At 50.1% G+C, this 14,555-nt stretch overlaps 1 protein-coding gene across 1 annotated transcript in view; it reads left to right on the top strand.

The window, feature by feature from the left end:
• THBS2 (thrombospondin 2) overlaps positions 1–13,719 on the top strand; it is a 30,039-nt gene extending 16,320 nt beyond the window's left edge. Inside the window, exons 10-21 of the mRNA XM_030804748.1 lie at positions 387–514; positions 589–741; positions 1,209–1,427; positions 3,755–3,862; positions 5,163–5,322; positions 7,250–7,368; positions 8,252–8,486; positions 10,162–10,389; positions 11,169–11,440; positions 12,112–12,209; positions 13,300–13,498; positions 13,678–13,719. Coding sequence (XP_030660608.1) covers positions 387–514; positions 589–741; positions 1,209–1,427; positions 3,755–3,862; positions 5,163–5,322; positions 7,250–7,368; positions 8,252–8,486; positions 10,162–10,389; positions 11,169–11,440; positions 12,112–12,209; positions 13,300–13,498; positions 13,678–13,719 — 1,961 coding nt within the window. The remainder of the gene's footprint in view (positions 1–386; positions 515–588; positions 742–1,208; positions 1,428–3,754; positions 3,863–5,162; positions 5,323–7,249; positions 7,369–8,251; positions 8,487–10,161; positions 10,390–11,168; positions 11,441–12,111; positions 12,210–13,299; positions 13,499–13,677) is intronic.
• Positions 13,720–14,555: the final 836 nt, after the last annotated feature.

Below are 14,555 nucleotides of genomic sequence, written 5' to 3'. Positions count from 1 at the left end.
GTGGCATGTGGGTAGTTGTGTCGTCTGGAACGTGGCGTGTAGGTAGGTTTGTGGTGTGGCACCTAGCATGTAGTCGTGTGTTGTGGAACATGGCACGTAGGCAGTTGTGTGTTCTGGGAGGTGGCGTGTGGGTAGTTGTGTGGTGTGGCCCGTGGCTGTAGTCATCACGTGCACATGCTTCTGCAACCCGCTGCACTGCGTCCACCTGAGCAGTGCAATCTTGGAGGTGATGCCTCTTGATGATCATCCAGAATCGCAGCAGAGTATTCCTGATGACAGAATTTGATGACAAAGACATCCCAGAGTGTCTGACGGCACACAGGGCGGGCTTCCTTCTGTGCTGCGCAGGGTGGGCGGTGAACTCTGCTCCGCCTTCTCCCACCCAGACGGCTGTTTATCCAACCCCTGCTTCCCGGGAGCCCAGTGCAGCAGCTTCCCCGATGGGTCCTGGTCATGCGGCTCCTGCCCCGTGGGCTTTTTGGGCAATGGCACCCACTGTGAGGACCTGGACGAGGTGGGTGACCCCGCGCTGGGCTGTGGGTGCCCTGGAGGTCGGGAGCGGCCTCTCATGTCTGCTTGTCCCCGCAGTGTGCCCTGGTCCCCGACGTCTGCTTCTCCACCAGCAAGGTGCCTCGCTGTGTCAACACTCAGCCGGGCTTCCACTGCCTGCCCTGCCCGCCCCGATACAGAGGGAGCCAGCCCGTCGGGGTCGGCCTGGAAGCAGCCAAGACGGAAAAGCAAGTACGCGAGGCCGGCCTTCCCTGTGTGTTGCGCGAGGCTTTGGAAAAATCAGATGAGTTCAGAAAAGAAGCAGGAGAAAGGAGAGGAAGGGGTGGCGTGGCCCAGGAGAGACCTGGGAGGAGCTGGCCCGGGGAAGCTGAGCACCTGCACGGCTCGGCCGCTCCTCTCCGCGCGGGGTGCGGGGCTGTGCTCAGGCGGGGCCTGTGAGGGTCAGGCGGCAACCTCTCCGCTGTTAGCGGCATCCCTTGGTGAGCTGCAGCCGAGGCTCAGAAACGATGGCTGAGTCACTCACAGAGCCTCAGGAACGAACGTCACCTAAGAGCTCGTCCAGAAAGCCCTTCCCACTTCAGGACTTGGGTCTGCTTGGGACCGGACCTGCTGGGGGCTGCGGTGCCCAACGCCCCGCCTCGACGCCTCCGGAGCCATCGTCCTGCCTGTCGCTAACCACGCAGCCCTTCTCCCCGTAGGTGTGTGAGCCCGAAAACCCATGCAAGGACAAGACACACAACTGCCACAAGCACGCGGAGTGCATCTACCTGGGCCACTTCAGCGACCCCATGTACAAGTGCGAGTGCCAGACAGGCTACGCGGGCGACGGGCTCATCTGTGGGGAGGACTCGGACCTGGATGGCTGGCCCAACCTCAACCTGGTCTGCGCCACCAACGCCACCTACCACTGCATCAAGGTGAGACGCGGGGCTCGCGGGGCACACAGGGCCACGGCGGTCAGCCCTCCTCCTGGCGCCGGGGACGCTACGTCGACGGGGGGCAGGGGGAGCACAGGGAATTTGGAAGCACGGCAAATTTGGAGGGAGCGTCTCTCAGGCCTCTTGCCTCATCACCAGGTTGAATGCATCCCCCCGGTCCCCTTTCTGGGGGTCCTTAGTGGACACAGCCACACTCTGGCGCCGCCCACTGCTGGGCACAGAGAACCGCAGGCGCGTCGGCCCGTATTTGCAATTGCGCGCATCGTAACACCTGAAACTGAGCAGAGGGAGGATGCCGGCTCCACGCTCGGCTCCAGGCTGTGCAGAGGCCATTGTGTCTCAGGCAGGTCTGGCCAGGCTATGTCACTTGGAAAGAGTTAGGACATGGTTTTCTTCCCAAAGCCCAAGCGTGTTGCAGTATAAGGAGCTGCTCAGCTGGCTGGAAGAAGGAGCTCCTTCGGGGCCCATCACAGGCTGGACCGCTTTCCTGTGGCCGCTGGAACGAACACCACGGCCCGGGAGGCTCAGAACAACAAAAATCTGTTATGTCACAGCTCTGGAGGCCGGAAACACAACGTCAAGGTGCTAGCGGGGCCATGCTCCCTGTGCTTCTCCCAGCTTCTCTGGCTCAGGCGTCGCTGGGCTTCTGGCGCTGGTGGCTGCATCACCCTGACCTCTGGTCTGCTTCCACCACTTTCTCCAGTGCCTTTCTCTCCCGAAACTTCCTCTGCCTCTGTTTGATAAGAACACCTGTGGTTGTATTTAGGGCCCACCCAGATAATCCAGGATGAGCCTCTCTGTTCAAGGTCCTTAATCTAATTACACTTGTTACCATATAAGATGAAATTCACTTCAGCCATATCAGGTGACATCCCCGGGCTCCAGACACTAGGACGCGGACATCCATTGTGGGGACCACCACTCAGTCCACCGCACATGGTGCCCCAAAATGTTTTAGTGCAGTTTTATGCCTTAAGAAAGTCAGACATGGAAATGCCACAAACTGACACAAAATATCATTTGAAAATATAAATATATTCATTTATTTAATGTTTAATCATTCCTGTGAATTTTGTGTTAATTTTCTCTTTCAGTCCCTCTTGAATAAAGATGGCAAATACTGACTGAAACAAAATATAAATATGTTTTAAAATCAATGAGGCACTGATCCCAACCTGTGTTACACCCCTTGGTTACCCAGCCTACCCTTCCTGAAGCCCCTGATTTCAGAAGGTCAGCTGCAGCTGAGTCCGTGCTGCTAGAAGATATCCTGATTATTCTTTCCATCATTGTGGAATTTTAGATGGAAATTTAATAACTTTGAAAATGGTACATAATTTACAAAGTTATACACACACACACACACACAAAAAGGATTTAAAAGTGAGACTTGACAAGGGACCCCTGTGCCCGTTCCTATATTAACCGGACACACAGGTGCTGGATCTTCCCCATTGCCAGGGGTCCCCATTTGGGATCCGTGTCCTCTATGACAAGCAACATGCTCTCCTTTCTTAATCTGTAAGTGCTGAAACTCTGGCTCCAGCACAAGACCCCAGGTTCTGTCTTCTGATTCAACGAGTGATGCACTTTGAGCCACGGGGAGGACACACCCCTTGGGGCTCTTGTACACGTGTTCATGAAACTGAAACGGATGCTCTACTCTCTACCTTTTACTGGATTTCCAATTCCCTTGAGTTGTTAGTGTCTGCACAGCTCAGCTTTAACTGATGGTATAATTGGACTGAAATGAAAGGAGTTTTTTACCCAAATACATGCATTACCCACTCACCGTGAAGAGCTGAGTTAGCAGATAATTTCAAGTTCTCAGCACTGGTTTCTGAACATATCACATACATATTTGAAAGACTCTTTTCTTTGAGATCTTTTGGCTGGTGAGGGTTAAACGTTTATAAGCTTCGACATTTTGATTTATGAGCTGAAGTCTGTGGGAAGGAAAGCACCACTAAAGCCTCTTTTCTCTCCCATGTTCTCTCAGAGCAATACCTTGTCATTCTCTTCTTGTTTCTGCAGTTGTTTGGCAACCTCACTGGGATTCTGGGCTCCGAACACAAGTTTCTTTTGTCTCCCTCGTGAGTAGTGGTGACCTAATTTCCAGGGCAGGAGTTGAGAAGAAATTCATGCGCCTCTGGCCTCCTGGCTCCTCTCTGAGCTCCCGCTTGAGATCGAGGACAGACGGGGCATGCTTCCTTCCTCAGCGCCAAGCCGGTTTCATTTCACCTGCATTCCTGAAAGAGGCGCTTTCCTAAATGTTTTTCCAAGTATTCTTCCTTCTCTAATTGCAGGATAACTGTCCCCATCTGCCAAATTCTGGGCAGGAAGACTTTGACAAGGACGGGATTGGCGATGCCTGTGATGATGACGATGACAATGACGGTGTGACCGATGAGAAGGTAGGAGCGGCTTGTGCCACGCACCTGCCCTGGGTTCCAGGAGCAGCGAGGTCCACAGGAGGTCGCTTTATACCAAACAGCCCTTGTCAACATAACTGCCATTGTCCTGCAAGCGTTTGTGCATAAGCAGTTCCCAAAGGTCACTATAAAGTTAGTCGTTTGCAAAAGCGGATTTTACCTCAGTGCATGGGGCTGCCCAGGGTGTGCTGCCGGAAATGTTTTGAATAATCTTTTCTATTTTAACTGCACAAAAATAGAAGACCTCCTGTCCCTCTGCTGAGGCGCCAGCGATGGGCAAGGCTGACACCACCATGAGTGACAGACTTGCCTTTACGGCAACATTTAAAATATTACCATTTTTCTGAGAAAATTGCTGCAAACACAAATGGTTTAACGTATTTGTACACAAAATAGCTCTAGCAAGAATAGATCAAGTTTTTACTCACTGCTTTCTTACATCTGACTTTGATGGGAGACTGACTCACTAATCCATTCATTTATTTGATATTTACATATCTCTCCTCACCATGAAGTGTATGATGTACCATTTTTGCCTTAGCAATCTCCAAATTTTCAACAAAAGACAGATGCATAAATAATGATAAAATGATTTGATATTGAAAAAGTGGCAAGGGCTTTTTTTTTTGTCGCCCAGGCCGGAGTGCAATGGCATGATCTTGGCTCACTGCAATCTCCACCTTCCGGGTTCAAGCAATTCTCCTGCCTCAGTCTCCTGAGTAACTGGGATTACAGGCGCACACCACCATGCCTGGCTCATATTTGTATTTTTAGTAGAGATGGGGTTTCATCATGTTGGCCAGGCAGGTCTCGAACTCCTGACCTCAGGTGATCCGGCTGCCTCGGCCTCTCAAAGTGCTGGGACTAAAGATGTGAGCCACTGTGCCTGGCCCTAACTGGCTTTTTAAAGTACTGGGATTAAAGGTGTGAGCCACTGCACCCGGCCCTGGTCTTGAACTCCTGACCTCAGGTGATCTGCCTGCCTCAGCCTCCCATAGTGGTGGGATTAAAGGTGTGAGCCCCCTCGCCCGGCCCTAACTGGCTTTTTGAAATGCTGGGATTACAGGTGTGAGCCCCGGCCCAGCTGGGATTACAGGTGTGAGCCACAGCACCCAGCTGTGGTTAAAGGTGTGAGTCACCGTCCAGCCCTAACTGGCTTTTGTGTTTGTTTGATTTCTATATTGATTTTCATCAACTTTGAGTACATAACTTACAAGTGCTAAACGGCCCAACACACATTCCTATGATCTTTGTTAAAGGCTTCCCTTTCTTGGTTTTCCAGGACAACTGCCAGCTCCTCTTCAATCCCCGCCAGGCTGACTATGACAAGGATGAGGTTGGGGACCGCTGTGACAACTGCCCTTACGTGCACAACCCTGCCCAGATCGACACAGACAACAACGGAGAGGGTGACGCCTGCTCCGTGGACATTGACGGGGACGGTGGGTGCTTCTGCTCCTTCTGACGCATGCACTTTTTTTTTTGTTTTGAGATGGAGTTTCACTCTTGTTGCCCAGGCTGGAGTGCAATAGCACCATCTTGGCTCACTGCAATCTCCACTTTCTGGGTTCAAGCGATTCTCCTGCTTCAGCCTCCTGAGTAGCTGGGATCACAGGCGTGCACCACCACACCTAGCTAATTTTGTATTTTTAGTAGAGACAGGGTTTCACCATGTTGGCCAGGCTGTTCTCAAACTCCTGACCTCAAGTGATACGCCTGCCTTGGCTTCCCAAAGTGCAGTGATTATAGGCGTGAGCCACCGCGCCTGGCCCAATGCATGCGTTTTAAGGGTCACAAATGGAAGGATTTGCAAGCTTCATGTTTTATTCTGAATTTTGATAAGCTCCTTTCATTTTTATACTACTATAAGATTAAATGATTCATTCAGTTATTCCCATAGGGGCCCATGCTCATTCTGCCTTGCTTTTTTGCTTTTTCCTGAGAGTCAGGGGACACCGGCCACAGGACCGCCCTAGAGAAAGCTATGCATTTGGTATCCTCCTCTTTCTGACGCCAGCCTTGCAGTCCTGGGCCTCGTGCTTCTTCATGGTGTCTTTTCTAATGTTCACCCTTCATTCAAAAATTTCAAGAAGCCATTACATGTTTTCATCAAACTGAGCTTCTAGGAGCCGTGGATCTCTCCTGTGCCCTCGTCCTGGGACAACTGCCTCTGCGCCCTTATTTTTAATTATGTATTAGAAAGCTCCTCCCACAGGGCTCAGTTAGAATAATGTGGGTGTATTGTGGTTACCTCTTCCACTGCTCCCGGTTGATGCTTTACCCGGAGAGTTCGCTGGCCTTGGTAAGCGAGCTCTGCAACCCAATGCCACCGTCACCGCACGGCTGTCCCTTCTCTCGGGGTGCCTGGAGACCAGGCAAGTGCTTCTGTAGAACCAGCAGGAGCTGGGGGGCAGGCTCACATCCACGCTGGAGCTCGGCCCCAGCTCCTCCACACTGTGCCTCATGGGGTCCTCTTCCCAGCCCGGCGCCAGCCACCCCCCTTCTGAGCCACCCCAACCTGCTGTTCTGTCTCACAGTGGGTTTCTCAATCTAATCTTTTCCACTGATTTCTGCCTCCACCCTCGTCTCGGTCTCTGGGAATGTGGTGGGTTGCTGTCTGAGGGCTCGTGGTGGCCAGGGGGCTCCTCGGCTCCTCATCCAAGGTGGCGTCTGTGATGTACTGGATGCAGATCTCAAGCTCTAGTCCCTTCCATTTTTATTTTTTAGGGGCTCCTTACTTTCCTTCTCCAGACCTCACCTGACCAAAGCAAGGCGAGCATCTCAGCTCAGTTCTGGCTCCTCCTGTGGACTCGCTGCTGTGTAACATTTTGCTCTGTCATTTGTGACACTGTCACTGATGGTATTGTTTAGTTCAGTGCTAGTCTATATTTTTATAACTTCAATATCAATGCAACTCATCATTTTCAGATTTCTTAAAATAAGATATGACATCTAAAAACCCTGCCAATCTCTGCCATTGTTTTTTTCCTACTCATGTGCATGGATGATAAGCTCCTAGGAACTCAACCCATACTTTCTGAGTGGGTATTAGGGAGAAATAAGCAATTTGGCAAGCTGAGATTTACATGGCAACAGCACATGCAACTACCCCTCCTGCAACATTACCCAGAAATCTCCAAAAGTTGGTTCTATTTCAAATGAAAGGAATTTGAATTGTAATGAAATATGTCATATGTTCTTCTAAAATCTAATAGTCTTTATATTTTACTATATTCTTAGGCGTCTTTTTATTATAATTAAAGTGTGACTGTAAGCAATTTCGTGTGACAGGAAAAACAATGTGCTTTTTCTAAACTCACCTGTCCTTCAGGTTTGTTTTTGTTTTCTTCCCCCTTTAAATACCAACAGATGTCTTCAATGAACGAGACAACTGTCCCTATGTCTACAACACTGATCAGAGGGACACGGACGGTGACGGTGTGGGGGATCACTGTGACAACTGCCCCCTGGTGCACAACCCCGACCAGGTGAGGGCAGCTGTGGGCAGGTGGGGTTGGGGGTCCTCACCGGAGGGACGTGGATGGTGGTGGTATGGGGGTCACTATGACAACTGCCCCTGGTGCACAACCCTGACCAGGTGAGGGCAGCTGTGGGCAGGCGGAGTTGGGGGTCCTCACCAGAGGGACGTGGATGGTGGCAGTGTGGGGTATCACTATGACAACTGCCCCTGGTGCACAACCCTGACCAGGTGAGGGCAGCTGCGGGCAGGTGAGTCTCAGGTCCTCATCAGTCCCCTCCATGGGGCCTTGGGAGTTTTCCATGAGCTCCGCAAAGACAGGATACCATGGAGTTTTCAGTGATTTCAATTGAAAACATTTACTCAACTCAAATCTCAGCACTATTCTTGTATCTCAGTGGCCACAGGCCAAATGAATAGACGCCTTCACCTCATCAGCTGGAGCGAGGTTGTGTCTTTACAGAATTCTCTCCCCATTTTCCTGATGCCAACATAGGAATTGGCTTCATTTCCAGGTTTGCGTTTGAAAGAGACAAGGGAGGTCAGCTATCTTGTTGCAGCTCATAGGATGCATTATAGCAAATGGTGTAAAAAAGAGACATAATTACTTGGTAATTCATGCTATTCCAGTGAAGAAGCGCGTCTTCCTTTAGTGAAGTGAGTTACTGTGGAGAGGTGGCAGAGGGCGGAGAGATTCCTGGACCAAGGGGCCTGGCTCCAGTGCTGGTCCTGACGTCAGGGTCAGTGTGACCTCGGGCCAGCCGCCCCTGCATGGCCCTGGGGCTTGTGCTGCAGGACGAGGAGGCTGGCTCTCAGGCTCGTGTGCTGCTGGCTCCTCTCCACCTCCTCAAACTGACGCTCCTCTGCTGTTTCTCTCACACCCCATCCCCTAGACCGACGTGGACAACGACCTTGTCGGGGACCAGTGTGACAACAACGAGGACATAGATGACGACGGCCACCAGAACAACCAGGACAACTGCCCCTACATTTCCAACGCCAACCAGGCTGACCACGACAGAGACGGCCAGGGCGACGCCTGTGACCCTGATGATGACAACGATGGAATCCCCGATGACAGGGACAACTGCCGGCTTGTGTTCAACCCAGACCAGGAGGACTTGGACGGTAGGTGCTCTCTCAGCTCATGGGCGTGGAGGAAAACGGCTTCTGAGCAACCTGCCAGGGCAGAGATATGTATGCACGGAGATCGTCTTAAATCTGCTGCTGGAAAAAGGGCAATGACTTTGGGCCTCTTAAAGCTGTGGGTCCATGCAATATGAGTTTCTTCTGCCCTGACGCTCAACACATTCTTGGCTGTGTGTGTGCCCTTCAACAGGTGTGCTGCCTCAAGTGTGTGTGCACGTCGGGAGGAGGAGAAATCCCTGCCTCCATATAACTTCCAGATTGCTGATGATCTCCTAGAGAGAATGCGGGTTACAAACGTAGGATGAATTGGGAATTTGGTGTATGGGGCCAGGCAGGGGACAGGGAGGATTTTTCTGAAAGCAAAGCCAACAGAAGTGGCATGAGTGTGAATCATGAGAGGAAGAGCTGCTTTGCTCAGCAGTAAGCATGAATAGGTGGCCCATAGCCACGGGGGCCTGAGGAAGGAGCTGGATGGGCTACAGTCCTCTAAGTCAGCGTCCCTGAGTAATAAGGGCACAGCTGTGCTCTGGGGCTTCCAGGGAGGCTGTGAGAAAGTGGCCCTCACTTGGAGTGGGGCCTGGCTGACACAGGCTCTCTTTGGAAGCCGCGTCCTTGACAGATGGAGATAAGGACTTGAGGGGCATCTGAGACAGCATGACTCAGAAGTACATGGGAGATGCTGGGATCAGAAGGGCAGCTCCTGGGTTCTCCCCGAGCAGCATGAAGGGATAGAGTGGGCACAGCAAGCCTCATCTGGACTCTGTGTTCAGGCATGCAGGGGCTTGCTCCCCAGGCAGCCTTTCCCCAGGGAAGGACTGGGACAGAGAGAAGCTGACAGGCAGAGCAGCCTTTCAGTATTTCAGAATGCCCTGATACCAACTACATGCCTGCCACGTGGTAGGTGGAGTATGTTCTTGAACAGAACGGAAACTAGTTGAAGAATATTACGAGATATTCAATCCAACTTGCCTTTCCTCCTTCTAAAACAGCAGGCCATATGATAGCTAATTCAGTACATTGCAATCTGCCTGTCAGGTTATCGTCATTGCCGTAGACTGATAGACTGGACACATGTGGCAAATTCATGGTCCCCCTGTTTGCACCAGGCCCACCTCATCCCCACTCCCACCATGCCACAACCCCGCTGAAAACTTGACAAGGACCCACTAAACAGCGGAAGTCCATGTCTCCCTAGGAAAAACCATCTTAGTGTGAGTTCCGCCTTAATGCCAGATAGACTACAAACAGCAAGGATGACTAAGAAAAGTAATAACAGACATTCAGGAAACTATCCAAACACAAAGCTGGAAATGCAGGTTGATATTACTTGACAGCCATTCAGGTTTTATACCTGCAGCATTTAGTTTGGAACACAGTGAGAAATGGCTTTATGTGAATTTGCTGTGCTGGCCTTTGCTGTGTATTTATCACAAAAATTTTGTGAAAAGAGTTGAGGCTCCTGTGAAGTCAAATGTTTTGGAGATTGTAGAGCATGAATCCACAAAACACCACAAAGCACTCAGTCTTAGATGTTCTGGGAAAGATGCACTCATGTTTCTCAGACATAGAAAAGCAAATGGCAAACCACCGACTTTGCTTCTTTGTTTTTTGTGTTTTTTATTTTTTTTCTTTTTTGCTGGTTCTTTGTGCATAGGTGATGGACGGGGTGATATTTGTAAAGATGATTTTGACAATGACAACGTCCCAGATATTGATGATGTGTGTCCTGAAAACAATGCCATCAGTGAGACAGACTTCAGGAACTTCCAGATGGTCCCCTTGGATCCCAAAGGGACCACCCAAATTGATCCCAACTGGGTCATTCGCCATCAAGGCAAGGAGCTGGTTCAGACGGCCAACTCGGACCCTGGCATCGCTGTAGGTGAGTCTCTGAGACATGGCGGTGGTGCCAGCATTGCTCCGGGGGAGGAGCCCATAGAGGATGCAGGCTGCGCTTTAAGATCATGCAGGCGGGATGCCCTGTGGTCTTTCTGGAAGCCCCCATCCTTCCATGGTCTGTGAAACTGTCTGCCTAAATAACCTTGACAGGTACATGCACCTGTCACTCTGAAGTCTCTGAAACTTCAGTAAACCATTTTATTTTATAGACTTGGTCCATGCAATGGGACCTCATAATCTTCTCAGAACTCTTGTAAGTTGGATCTAAAAAAATCTCTTCAATTCCACTAATCTCATGGTAAAAGAGCCCAGTGGGATGAAGGGGGGAGTCCGCCCTGCCCGCTGGGCATCCACTGTCAGATGGTCACAGGGCCAAGCTGGGGATTGCCTGAAACCTGTTTCTTTTTTTCTTTTCTTTTCTTTTTTTTTTTTTTTTGAGATGGAGTCTTGCTCTTGTCACCCAGGCTGGAGTATAGTGGTACAATCTCAGCTCACTGCAAACTTCGTTCCCGGGTTCAAGTGATTCTTCTGCCTCAGCCTCCTGAGTAGCTGGGATTACAAGTGCCCACCACCATGCCCAGCTAATTTTTGTATTGTTAGTAGAGACGAGGTTTCGCCATGTTGGTCAGACCAGTCTCAAACTCTTGACCTCAGGTGATCTGCCCACTTCGGCCTCTCAAAGTGCTGGGATTACAGGCATGAGTCACCACTCCCGGCCACCTGAAAGGTGTTTCTAATGAAACCTTATGGCGTTGCATCCAGGTTTTGACGAGTTTGGGTCCGTGGACTTCAGTGGCACATTCTACGTAAACACTGACCGGGACGACGACTATGCTGGCTTCGTCTTTGGCTACCAGTCAAGCAGCCGCTTCTATGTGGTGATGTGGAAGCAGGTGACGCAGACCTACTGGGAGGACCAGCCCACGCGGGCCTATGGCTACTCCGGCGTGTCCCTCAAGGTGGTGAACTCCACCACAGGGACGGGCGAGCACCTGAGGAATGCGCTGTGGCACACGGGGAACACACCGGGGCAGGTGAGGTTGGCTGGCCAGGCCCATGCATCTCCTCTGCGCCACTGCGGTTGCGGGGTGTTTCAGCAGGACTAGCCCAATCCAGAGACCCCACTTTTGTTTTTATTAATTTTAACTCCAGGCACAGTTATTTTAATAATCTTACTTTATTATAGACGCTGTGCCTGGGGTTACAACTCAACACAGTTGATAATTACCAGTTAAATACAGTTGCTAATCCTTTTACAAATTAAACCTCTTTTACCCTCTTCTGGAGATAGGGAGTGAGCATACAACATAATGATCAAAGATATAATATGAAAAAAATGTTTTAAAAATTGAAGCTAGGGAGAATTGAACATGAAAACTTTAAGTATTTTGCCCAACATCCCATATCAAGGAAAGAGAAGATCCAGACATGAACCCAGGAATCTGAGGGTCAGGTGCCTGGGCTCTTCAATCCAGGAATCTGAGGGTCGGGTGCCTGGGCTCTCAGCCCTGAGCCACACTCTCTGTCCATGGGCTTCAATCCACAGTAGAGATTTGGATGATAAACACATCAGAGAGATATGGAACACCATGAGCCTTAAGCATGAACTTACAAAGTCATGTTTTTGCTTCCTGCTTGGTGTTACGAAGCTGTGGTTAAGGCCCTGGGTGCCCATAGCACTCAAGAGTGCTATGTTCTCTCTCAGGTGCGAACCTTATGGCACGACCCCAGGAACATTGGCTGGAAGGACTACACGGCCTACAGGTGGCACCTGACTCACAGGCCCAAGACCGGCTACATCAGGTGAGGGCAGGTCAGCACAGCTGCATTTCTTCCAAGGGCTTCCCATTGGACAGCACGTTTGAACATTAATAGACAAGCTCGAGTGAATTCTAACTTTTTGTTTTACTCTGGATTCTTCAGCATTAACTGCCTTCTCTTTTCTATCCTGCATCTCTACTACATATTAAGTATTTTTAAAAAATGGTTGAAGAGGAGAATATACAATCTGCTTTGTTTTGGGATGGGAACCGTAGTTTCTCCTAATGAATACCCCAGGCAGGGGAGAACACCTGCGATTAAAATAACTGCATCTTTGCAAAATTAGCATGTGCTTTATTGGAGACTAGATTTGTACCTGTTTCTGATGATGTAAATGGCTGAATTTAAAACACGGTTGTATGAAGTTTTGACACGGTTAGCCCAACAGAATCTTTTCCCTTGGCTTAACAGCATTTATAATTGATTTTTATTCAAACAAAATGTGGTCAATTTAAAATCAAGGTGTTTTTGTTTTTTCAAAGTTAATAAGCACCAAGATTAGGCCGGACTCTGTACAGATGCCAGGAGTGTGTAAGTCCCTGGCAATAGTGGGCAGATCTGTGTGGGTGAACTGCAGGCTTGTGGTCTGGCTGGAACGTTTCCCTAGGGGGCCTCCTCTTTATTCACATTTATGCCCCATCCTCCTGTCGGGGGCTTGGTGTATCCAGTCCTGTTCCCACGCAGCTTCCACAGTGGGGAGGAGAGCTGGTGAGCTCATGGTTTTAGCACAAGGTGAAGTAAGGAGAGTCCGGTGTGTCTTCCCAGGAAGTGGGAAGTTTCCTCCTCACCCCACCAAAGGTAGAGTCTCCTCTAAAGCCCTTGCCCAGGTGACTGTAAGTGAACTCACAGATTGTGACAATGGTGTGGTTGCAAGAAGGAAGGCGTGCCCTGGATCAGTGCTGCACCAGGGGTGGCTGGAGCTCCAAAGGAGAAAGCCAGCGATGCCCCCTGGGGCACTGAAGCCCTGGACAGAGCATCCACAGCTTGTGTCTGGAGCCGACCTTCCACCACTGGTGAATGCTTCACAGAGTTCATGTTCTCTTTCTTTCTTCTTTTTAAACACCATTTTTAGAGTCTTAGTGCATGAAGGAAAACAGGTCATGGCAGACTCAGGACCTATCTATGACCAAACCTACGCTGGCGGGCGGCTGGGTCTATTTGTCTTCTCTCAAGAAATGGTCTATTTCTCAGACCTCAAGTACGAATGCAGAGGTGAGTGTGAGCACTTCAGGTTAGTGGGGAAGGCATGTGGCACCCAGAAAAGGAAAGGGGTATACAATGCGCTCTTCCACTTACAAAAGCTGTACATCAGGGCAATAAACCTAATGCACAATACCACACATGAGCCCCCTGCACATTCCAAGCAGCCATTTCATTTGGTCAGCTTGGATTGTTTTGTTTTTAATTGCATTTGGATGCCTCTGGTAGAACACTTTCCAATTATTTGCAGGTCCCACCCATCCTCATTGTGCCATATCCTAGAGTTTCCTAGATTTCCTCCACTTCCAGGCTCCTGATGCCATTTTAGATGGGTACCCTTGCATTAGCAATGGCAGGCAGGCAGGAAGGAAAGAAGGAAGGAAGGGGTTTCTCTATAGTTATCTGGCTACAAGTATATTTGAATCAAAATATTATAGACCTGGAAGATAACTTGAATCCCATCTGCTCTAATTCCATGCCTTCAAATGCTTATTACCCTTCCACAGATGCAGTAAATAAGGCTCAGGATGCTTCTTAAGAATCACACATTGAAAATCATGTGTTTAGCTGGGGGCAGTGGCTCATGCCTGTACTCCTAGCCCTTTGGGAGGCCAAGGCGGGTGGATCCCCTGAGGTCAGGAGTTCGAGACCAGCCTGGGCCACAGGGCAAAACCCTGTTGGGGTTGATTTCTCTGCTTGCTTCTGTGGAGGTTTTCTTCTCCTTATGTTAGGATGTCTTTCAAGGCATATCATTTCCTCCCATCCATCCATATCATTCATCCACCCACCCATATATCTCATCCATCCACCCATCCATCCATCCATCCCCTCCATTCACCCAACCATCCATCTCATCCATGCATCCACCCACCCACACACCCACCCATCTCATCCATCCATCCATCCACCCATCCACCCACCCATCTCATCCATCTATCCACCCACCCATCCACCTATCCATCTAATACATCCACTCACCCACCCACCCATCCATTTCATCCATCCACCACCCACCCACCCAAACATTCACCCCACACCATCTATCCATTCATTCATCCCCACTCACCCATCTCATCCATCCACCCATCTCATCCATCCATCTCATCCACCCACCCATCAATCCATCCA

Source organism: Nomascus leucogenys, chromosome 3, assembly GCF_006542625.1.
Source record: "Nomascus leucogenys isolate Asia chromosome 3, Asia_NLE_v1, whole genome shotgun sequence".
NCBI classification, from domain to species: Eukaryota; Metazoa; Chordata; class Mammalia; order Primates; family Hylobatidae; genus Nomascus; species Nomascus leucogenys.
The sequence above is the reverse complement of the archived record's forward strand: the minus strand, read 5'-3'. Positions and strand labels throughout refer to the sequence as shown.